This window comes from Dryobates pubescens, chromosome 15 (genome assembly GCF_014839835.1).
Source record: "Dryobates pubescens isolate bDryPub1 chromosome 15, bDryPub1.pri, whole genome shotgun sequence".
Taxonomy (NCBI): Eukaryota; Metazoa; Chordata; class Aves; order Piciformes; family Picidae; genus Dryobates; species Dryobates pubescens.
Genome location: NC_071626.1, coordinates 1 through 10,466, shown reverse-complemented (window position 1 = coordinate 10,466; position 10,466 = coordinate 1). Strand labels below are relative to the sequence as shown.

At 42.9% G+C, this 10,466-nt stretch overlaps 1 protein-coding gene across 1 annotated transcript; it reads left to right on the top strand.

Annotated features, from left to right (window-relative positions):
• Positions 1-356: 356 nt before the first annotated feature.
• Positions 357-9,705, top strand: FGFR1OP2 (FGFR1 oncogene partner 2). The gene is made up of 6 exons (XM_054168113.1): positions 357-389; positions 2,999-3,135; positions 4,968-5,085; positions 5,961-6,103; positions 7,667-7,780; positions 8,336-9,705. Exons 1-6 carry the CDS (start codon positions 386-388, stop codon positions 8,471-8,473), a joined length of 654 nt encoding a protein of 217 aa, XP_054024088.1. The 5' UTR covers positions 357-385; the 3' UTR covers positions 8,474-9,705.
• Positions 9,706-10,466: the final 761 nt, after the last annotated feature.

Genomic DNA, 10,466 nt, shown 5'->3' with positions numbered 1-10,466 from the left:
GCAGGGGGTAAGCGGAAGGGGCGGTGCTTTACAGGGAAGATGACCAGTAGGGAAGCGAGAAGCAGTGAGCAGTGGAGACACCTTTCTCGCGATAGGTAGGAGCAGCGGAGGTCGCGTGCACGGTGTCCTATCGCGAGAGCCGGGAGAGGCCGGGTGGGGGTGGTAAAAGTGTCTTCTCGCGAGAGCAGCGGGCGTTCGCCCGGTGCCGCTGGTAGGTAACGCAGGCGCCGTCGCTTCACAGCTGCCCTGTCTTGTCGGCTGGCGGGGACACACCTGCCCCGTTCCTTCTCCGCTTCCGTTTTCCGGGCCGCCGCCGTTTGCCAGTGGGGCAGGCTGGTCGGGGCTTTACCCCCCTCCAACCCCGGCGCTGCCGGAGCCGCCGGATATGAGTGAGTGGGGTGAGGGGATAAAGGGGTGTTTGCGGTCGACGCGGGGGGGAGGCGGAGGACGTGTGGGTGTTGTCGCCGCCGGGCGCCCAACGGACGCGCGGGGAACCCCTGGGTCGTGACGAGGGGGTGCGAGGGAAGAGGAATCGTCCGGCCCCCATGCTTCCACAAAGTGCTCCTGGCTGGCGTGAGCCAGGGCAAGTCCTGCCCACAGGTGCCTGCTGGGTTACGGCAGGTGTCGGTGTCGCGACAGTTCTGATTGGCGTGCCCCAGCATCCGTTGTCGCGGTGGCGGGGGTGAGGAGGCAGCTCTCACTCGGGGGAGCTTCCGCCGTTCCCTGCTACCTTCCTCTCCTCGCAAAGGAGTTAACTATGGAGAGGAAAAAACCGAAGCACTGAATTACACAGAAATGTGGTTCTCAGTAGGGATGTAAGAGAGAGAGAGGAAACTAGAGGAAGGCTGTAATTGGGGAAAAATCTTTTTTGTGTGTGCCTGTTTGTTTATTTTCAAGGACCCCTAAATTTGATAATGAGAGCAATTAGTAAATAGCAGGAAGTGACAGGAAACGAATACGTCGCAGTAACGTTGCATTGTTGGTGGAGTTGTTGCTCTTGCTGCCCGATGACCCTGTTGTTAATATTGCAGACTAACAAATAGATTTGCAGCTGGGCAGCTCTTATAGGCTGGAGTTCAGGAATCATGAAGCTTACCTACTGCAGTCTTCATTCTCATTGGAAAAAAAAAAAAAAAAAAAGTTACCAAAACAAAAAATCACAGAATGGCAGGGATTGGAAGGGACCCTGGAAGATCATCCAGTCAAACCCTGTTGCTAGAGCAGGATCACCTAGAGTAAATTCCAGAGGAACGCATCCATATGGGTTTGGAATGCTTCCCACAACTCTGGGCAACCTGGTGCAGGGCTATTTTTACATTCTATAAGAATTCTTTTAAATCAAATATATTTGATTCACTTGGCTTCCCCCCCTTACTATCCCATTCAACTCACAGATTTAGATCTGTTTTGGGATGAGACAAAAGTTTTGGTTTTCTCAGAGCAGAGGGAGCAGCTAATGAAATTGCCAAATGGAAAGCCTGTGGAGAGGGCTAGATCCAGAATGATGTTCTGGGTGCACAAGAGCTCTTTGGAGAGAACACCACAAACTCTCTTGCTTAGTGTTCCTGTACCTTAATGCACGAGAGCGAGATACTCCGGCTACGTTTGTAAATCTTTTGAGGGGGATGGTGGAATTTCTGGTGTTTGAAATATCCTTACTTGTGCTTCTACCGAGGACAGTGGGAAAAGGTGAGTTGAGGGAAATATGAGGGTTTCTTTTCATTTTTCTGAAAGATTCTAGACTATGATTTGTAAAGGTGCCTGGAAAAGTCAGAACATCAAATAGAAACAAATGGGGGTTTTCCCCCGTAGCTCAGGAAAGGCTCACAGACCTTTGATGCTTACAGAGAATATTATTTGGCTACAAAATGGATTTAGTTGATTCTTTTAGTATCTTAGAAAGTTTCCCGAAACAAATATGAAGCCTTCTATCAATAAGGCCCGTCATTCTCATGAACCTCTATTGCTGCTGTTTGATTGCTGAAGAACTGTTCAAAGGATTTTAGTAGATTTCAGTAGAAAAAATGGAAAGTTTGTTGAAAGAAAATAAAAACCTGGGACTGAAAAATCTAGATATCGAAACTCTGTCAAACACAAGTATGAAGATATTCAGTGTAAAGGCCAGTGTTTTGGAAATGCTGGTACATACAAGCATTTTGCAAGTTCAGCAATTCTAGCAATAGGTAGTAATTGCTGCTGTTTTAACTTTGCAGTCTGTTCTTTTTTTCCTCCATGTTGCTGCCTTTCTCTGTCCTGCTGAAGATTACAGCATTGCATTGCATGCAGTGCTGTTTTGTGTTCATTTATAGGCATAACGTGAAACACGAGGCTTTAGTTTTAGGAATTTTCCCTGAGGAATTTTCTCTACTCCATCAGCAAGAGTTTTTCCTTCTCTACTATCTTACTCAGAATATTTCATGTCAGAATAGACTAGACCAGGTTGGAAAAGACCTTTGAGATCAAGTCCAACCTATCACCCAACACCATCTGATCAACTAAACCACGGCACAAAGTGTCTCAAAATCTTTGAGTCCACTGTAGTCCTGTGGCATTGTTTTTTATGCTAGATATATACTTCTCAAATATTTTGAAGTATGTCTGGTTTGTAGGAGGGCACATTACAAAAAAAAAAAAAAAAAAAAAAGGTAATATCGAAAAATGAAACGGTTAATGCAATGTTATTTTGTGGTCTTTTTTTTCCCCTCTGCTGCTTACAGAAGGACATGCACTGCTTGATTCCCATGCGCTCCATAGTCCTTCTTTTGCACTAGTCTATAGGTACTCTCCTTACAGCACAGTCTGCTTTCATTTCCTTGCTCTGATATGTGGTCTCAACAGCAGTTATAAGGAAAGGAAGTGCAGACCTGAAGATGCTCTTAAAATACGGATATATTTTTTTCTGCTCTTGAAAGACAACAAAATGCCTGGATGTTTCTGAGAGAAAGGTTGTATTCAGCTGCTTTAGACTGAAAAATAATAATAAATGTCTCCTCTTCAGAAATGAGTTGCACAATTGAAAAGGCCTTGGCAGACGCGAAAGCGCTGGTGGAGCGGCTAAGGGAACACGACAACGCGGCGGAAGCGCTTATCGAACAGACCACAGCTCTTAACAAGCGGGTTGAAGCCATGAAACAGGTTTGTTTTCCAGCTTTGTGTGCTTCATTAAAAGAACAGCTCAGAAACATGTAATTTACAACAGTTTTTGCGTGCTCCTGTACGATGTAGAATTGCTGTGTTACTCAGTTAATACTTTATTACCATGCTAAGTGTTTTCATTCTAGGCGTTGTAATGATCTCCGAATAGGTTGTTAATGTATTTGGTTTGATCCTGTGAAGATGTTTTCTCTGTTACTGTAGCAAAACATTGAGAACTGGCATTTATTTGAAGAACCCTGGTGGAAAACGGGGTATTTGTCTTGCCAGCTGCTGTGTGGTGTCATCTTTTGCTCTTCTGTGAAATGCTCCTTGTATTGTTAATTTCAACATTCACGTTTAATCACGCAGAGGCCCTGCCATTCCTTCTTCTGTTCAGAATACTTTATCTTTCACTATCTCCTTTTCTGTCAAAGGAGGCTCTCAGACGACTTTGTGATTATTTCCATTCTGACATTAAGCTTTATTCAAGGCATGTTGTGTGTGACTTCTAATTAGAGAAGTTCTGAAGAAATGTAAAGCTGACTACTGACTTTCCATGTGAGAGTTCATCCTGTCATTTTAATTGAACATAGGACATGTTAACGGACCTGTAAAATAATAAACGCCCACGTGTGCTTCAGCCCTGTAAAATTAGTTACGCAGGGGCTTCAGAACTCCCAAGTCAAGAGCATTTGTTGAGAGTCAGGATCCATTCGTTCAGGTCCGTGTGACACCCCTACAGCCTTGTGGCTTAAGGTATTGGGAAGCCACTGTTAATATCTAGAGGTTAACGCCTCGTGGTTTGTCTTTACCACATGTATCAGCTTTAAATTACTTGATGTGAATTTGGCTTTCATTAATTGAAGATTAGATAATGCCCACTACACACATCTGAGGCATGAATGTTTTTGAAACAAACGTGATGCTTTTGTCTCTCCGAAGGGAAGCGTGTTAGCAACAACTTTAGCAGCGGTTTTGTTTCTTTCCTACTATTATTTGAAAACAAGCATTAGCTTGTTGGTTACAGACTTGGACTGTCTGTAGATCTGGTCCTTGGTTACTTGGTTACTTGGTTACAGTCAGGCTGAGAGGGACCTGGGGGTGCTGGTCGACGGTAGAATGAACATGAGCCTGCAGTGTGCCCAGGCAGCTAAGAGGGCCAAGGGCATCCTGGCCTGCATCAGGAACAGTGTGGCCAGCAGGAGCAGGGAGGTCATTCTGCCCCTGTACACTGCACTGGTTAGGCCGTACCTCGAGTACTGTGTCCAGTTCTGGGCTCCTCAGTTTAGGAAGGAGGTTGACTTGCTGGAACGAGTCCAGAGAAGAGCAACAAAGTTGGTGAGGGGTTTGGAACATAAGCCCTACGAGGAGAGGCTGAGGGAGCTGGGGTTGCTTAGCCTGGAGAAGAGGAGACTCAGGGGTGACCTTATTACTCTCTACAACTACCTGAAGGGAGGTTGTGGACAGATGGATGTTGGTCTCTTCTCCCAGGCAAGCAGTACCAGAACAAGAGGACACAGTCTCAGGCTGCGCCAGGGGAGGTTCAGGCTGGATGTTAGAAAAAAGTTCTATACAGAAAGAGTGATTGCACATTGGAATGGGCTGCCTGGGGAGGTGGTGGGGTCGCCATCCCTGGAGGTGTTCAGGAGAAGACTTGACGGGGTGCTTGGTGCCGTGGGTTAGTTGCTTGGGCGGTGTTGGATTGGTTGATGGGTTGGACGCGATGATCTTGAAGGTCTCTTCCAACCTGGTTTATTCTATGTATTCTACTTGCTGAGTAATGCTTGCTTCCAGTTACTCAACTAGTGTTGCGGTTCTGTGCTTTTCCGTAGTACCAAGAAGAAATTCAGGAGCTCAATGAAGTAGCGAGACATCGCCCTCGGTCTACTTTAGTGATGGGTATCCAACAAGAAAACAGACAGATTAGAGAATTGCAACAGGAAAATAAAGGTAAAACATGATCATTCTGTCCTGGGAAAGTTCCTGTGTGCACTGCTGGAATCGGTGAGATTTGTACCGTTGATCTAGTCTCCAAAAATTGCCGTAGAAGAAATATTTTTCTTCTTACCTGGATTTGTTAGTTTAACTGATCATAATGCAGTCTAATAAAGAGCCCTAGTGTCCAGCCACCGGGACTAACAGAAATGGAGTTGCCGAAAATTGCTTTCATAGTCCTCATCAGCACAGGTGAGGAGACAAATAGAACTTCATTCTGCAATGTATGTATCTTATTTGGAAATGTGTTTTCCCACTGCTAAAAATAACTCATTTAGGAACAGTCAGGACAGGTTGTAATACAAGTGCAGGGATAGAATTCCTTCTGGAATTCTGTACACCAAGAATACACTGCTCCTCCTGGAACGTCTTAGCTATTCTAACGCTTGTATTCGGCAAAGGATTCCATGATCTTGATTGATTTGTGTTTTACCTTGAGTTATTTGTCCTTTGACTTAGTGTATTTTGAACACAAGTGTGTTAACTCTTACATTACCACTATTTACTGCAGATTAAACCAGATCCGTAAACTTCTTTCTGGCTTTTGTACAGAGTTGCTTGTAGTGTAGCTCCTCAGCTACGCTCACAACGAATGATATCGGCTAAAGGGACTGAACAGGAAGTCAGGTTAACAAAAGCCCTTTCTCACTGAATGAGAATTTTCCCAGGGCAGTCACCACTGAAGTCATTTGCAGAGCCTGTGGAGATTTTATGGTGCAAGGCGAAGGAGATGTTCAATTAAGGGCTTATTTTGGTTTTCACAAAATGAAGAGCTTTTGCATTTTGTTTCAGTTCTTTTATGTTAACTGAGCTTGAAATTATGTTGCTAGAACTAAGAACATCTCTTGAAGAGCATCAGTCTGCTTTGGAACTCATAATGAGCAAGTACAGAGAACAGATGTTTAGATTGCTTATGGCGAGCAAAAAGGACGATCCAAGTATCATCATGAAGTTAAAAGAGCAACATTCTGAGGTAATAACTTCACTTTTATTTTGCCTTTGTGGTTTTTAGTTAACAGTGAAGTTAGTTTGTAGCAGATCAGTTCAAAGCTTACTTTGTCTGAGTTTCTATATCACTGTGCTAATGAGTCCTAATTTTTATCATCCAGTCCATGAAACAGAAAGCTTGATCAGTGAAGCAAGGCAACCTTACTAGCTTCTAATTTATTTAATCCTTCAACAAGTGGCATTTCCATTGGTCTGTCTACGTAGGTTACTTTTGTTTTGCTGCAGTCTTTAAGACAACTGCCCTATTACATTTCAGATGCTACAGCTCTTAGTGATGTTCAGACGTTTCAGCTGGCTTTAACTTGCGCTAGTGACCCCAAGAAATAGTGAACCTGTGCTCGCTGGGGAAAGTAGGAGGAGTAAGCTTTTTAAATTCAACATGCGAATATGGTTTTGTCCCTTTAATATTGTAAACTAAAAAGAATATTTTAAAAGCCATTTTAAATACTGGACAACTGAACATACACTTTTCCTGCTTTGGCCCTTGATTCTTTTTCTGTACCAGGTGAGATTGCTGAGCAGCCTGAGATGCTCGAAGTGTTTTGGAAACTAGAAAAACAAAGTGCCATTAAGCAACATTTTTGTGAACTGTTGTGAGCAAGGTATATGTGAGTAATTGGCAGCTTCATCGTAAGAATAATACGTATTTTTTCAGTTTTAATACATAGTTTAGTAGTTTTTATGTATTTTCAGGGAAATTCCATTCTAGGTCACTAACAGACCTGAACAGGAGCTTTCTGATCAACTGTTAGATTACATTTTAAATGAAACGCAGTCACCAGAGAGCAGTGTAACTGTGTAGCTAAGCATTACTTTGAAGTGTTTAATAACCTTTGACCTTGACAAACTAAGCCGGCACAGCAGAGTTTGGGGCTGCATACTGAGAAAATACCACTTAAGAATTCGATGCTTGCTTACCTCTACGAAATCACGTGTACATAGTTAGAGCTGTTGGAATCAATGGCATTACTCAGATTAGTAAAAGAAAGTTGGTTGGATTAGAACTGCATCTTTAGCATAAACTCAGGGCTGTATCCTTCTCAAAAGAGCTTACCTTGGCTTGTAGCACAACATGTCTTACAGCCTCGGGACAACCAAGACGAGAGAATTAAGTTATAGCCATCCTGACATGGACTTTGAAACTTCCTTTAGGAACACTTTTAGGAATTAGAAGTTTGAGGTAAAAATAAATAGACAAATAAATAATCTGCTGTTGAAATAATACTGGTTTAAGGCTTCAGTGTTTCGGTTAAATCTGATCCCGCAGGAATGCACGATGAAGAGGATTTAGCGCCTGCCATTTACAATTTCTGGAATTTCTTTATTTATTCTTATCATTAGCCTTCACATGCAGTAAGACAGAACAGTCTTGAAGCAGTTTCTAAATCCTTCTCTCATTGACTAACAAATCCATCACAACTAAGGAATTCATCTGTCACCAGTAATTGCTGTTTTCTCAAGTGAAAGCTATTAACTTAATTGCCTGCCTATTATCTAAAGCTGCCCTCATTTCATTTTTATGTCTTAGGAGCTGCAAGTGCATGTGGACCAGATCACAGAAATGGCAGCAGTAATGAGAAAAGCCATTGAAATCGACGAAAAGCATGGCTGCAAGGAGCGGGAGCGCATCGTGCAGCTGGAGGTAAGCGCGCAGTCAGCCCAGCAATGGCACAAACGGCAAGGGAGCAAATGTTACCGCAGCTGCCTCTGCTCAGTTACGGTATAAGGCACTCGCACTGCTGTTCTCTTACACTTTCCTCCTTGGAGCTCTCTACTGTTTTTCCCACTGTAGCTTACTCTCAGGACTTGGATCACCGGAAATCGGGGATTTGCATTTATATACTGCCTTAAGCTTTCTCTTTTTTGAAGGTTCTGTGAGTGTAGCAAAAATCTAGGAAGTGACACAAATTCGTCCTAGTAAGACTCTAGGATGCAAATAATAACACCCACACCTTTGGCTCTTAAACATTATTAATTTTTATACTTCAGGTTTGCCTTTAGGGTGATTTTTTCTTTTTTTTTCAGTTGCTTGGCATTGGAGAAACAGCGCTATTGCTCTTGAAGCGCAGTCAAAGCAATTCAGTGTGGGACTGAATTCCTTAGCCATCTCTTTGGAGCAGAGAGGAGGTTGTCAATGCAGTCATCTTGACTTCTTTCCGGAGTTCTATTATATGCCTTTTTCTTTCTTTGGTTACAGCAGGAAAACAAAGGCTTGAGAGAAATTCTTCAGATAACTAGAGAATCATTCCTGAACCTCAAGAAAGAAGATGCATCAGAGAGCACATCTCTGTCAGGGTTAGTAACGAGCAGTGATCTGAGCCTGAGGAAAAGCTGAAGGCTATGGAAGTCAACAAGCTTCAATTGCACACTTTACAAAGGGAGTTTCAGGGGTCACTTGTTACTGAATAGGGCACCAGCAAGCTCATGCATCTTAAGCTCCAGTTTAGTGGCTTTTATACTCTGTAAAATAAAACTGGTCTTCTACAAAAACTTCAGTGACAGATTAATTGCCATAGATCTAAATTCAGTTGGAAATGAATTAATGCACTTACCAAAGTTATTTTTACATGAGGTAATTTTACAGACAAAAGACAAGATTTCCTGTTATTTCCATAAATTATTGCTCATACAAAATTTTAGTGCACCTGTAATATAAAGGTGACATTTAAAGTCTTCCCCCCTGGCTAATAAGCTGTAACTTATGTGTATGCTTTGTGCATGGCCCACGTTTCATTTTTTTTCTTTTAGTGAGTTTTTTGATACTCATTTTGCAACAGGGCTGTTTAAGGGAAAGGGTACATAGAGGGCATAAAACTTGAGGGTTTCTGTTGCTTAGGCACAGTGTAATCTGTTCTGTATAAAGCCGATTGTTTAAACGGCACATAAGCAATGCTTCTGCACTTGTTCGGTATTTGGAGTTGTTTGGGTTTTAAACTGAAGACAACTCTTAGATTTATATATACTTAAGAGTAGTTTCAAAACATGGAAAGAGCTGCTCCCACTTTATTGCTCTCTGGAACACAGGTAGCACAGTGTAACTCTGTCTTAGCTTTTACCAGAGAAAATCAGGCTCACTTCTCTATAAGTAAGAAGCTACATTAATCCCATCTACTTCTTCCCTGATTCTGCCCAAAATTCTTGGCTGGGACCTAGCAATTTCAAAGCACCCAAAGAGCAGCAGCAGAGGGGTAGTTGTAGGGAGGGAGGCAGAAAGGCAGGAAGGAAGGACAAAAGTTGGCAGTCTGCATGCCTGCAATCAATGCTCTCTGAATTTTTCTATCTCCAGTACTAGTCATCAGAAAGGTTGTTGGGTCGGTTTCAGATATGTATAACGTTTGCATTAGAGAAAGTTTCAGTACTCGACAGCTTCAGACAAACAGGCTGCTCACTGTAGTCCTTGGGGAAGCAGAGGGAATTGGCTTTCCTGGATCATACCGCTCACACCGTGTACAGATAGGACAGGCAGCGTGCCTTGCAGCAAAGAGGGGCCAAAAGCACATTTGGCTTTTTTTTGGGTCAGACTACGACTTCTTGGTCAAGGCAGCAAGAACCTAATACTGATGTGTGTCATCACTTCTCGTCTAGCACGTTTACACGTTCTTCATCTGGGAAAACACACAGAGTGCGCCTTCAGCCACAGCAAACTGTAGTTCTGCAAAGGCCATCCGCAGCTGAATGTTTTGTCTGTTTACCTAGCAAAATGAGTTGAACTCCCATTCTGAAATAAGCCATCACTTGGTCAAAATTGATTGTCACTTGCAATAGTGCAAAATGAATGAAGCACCGTGCACCTCCTAGTGTGTCAGTTTTAAATACAACTTGTTTTGTCTCAGCATGGCTTCTGCGGGCTCAGGGTGAACACACCACAGCTCTAAGGGTGAATTTCCATTCCCAGTGACCCTCTTTTGAGGGAGAGAAGAATTTTTGTTCTGTTACTCTTACTTGGTGCCATATTGCTTTTAAGAAGGAAAAAAAATTAGAAGTGGTGGTGTGAAAGGAGTGAATAGCAGAGACACTAAATACCAGTTTTCAGTTAGTCCATGTGACAGGTAATGCAGGTGAGAGAGCAGACTCCAACAAACCAAACTCTCCAAAGCTCCATACCATGTTTTGGAAATGGAGAACCTGCTACTTCTCTTTCCAGAGCACCCTGTCTTGTTTCTAGGCTTAAGAATCTATTGCGGACTTTCTTCACCATTTGCAACCCTCCTAAACATCCAGGGTGGGAATTCTTTGCGGAACATTTTAGTTCGATCACAAAATACACTTGTCTGCTGTTATTGTCTGTAAAACTTTGCCAGTGCTTCTGAAATTTGAGTTTTGTGTTT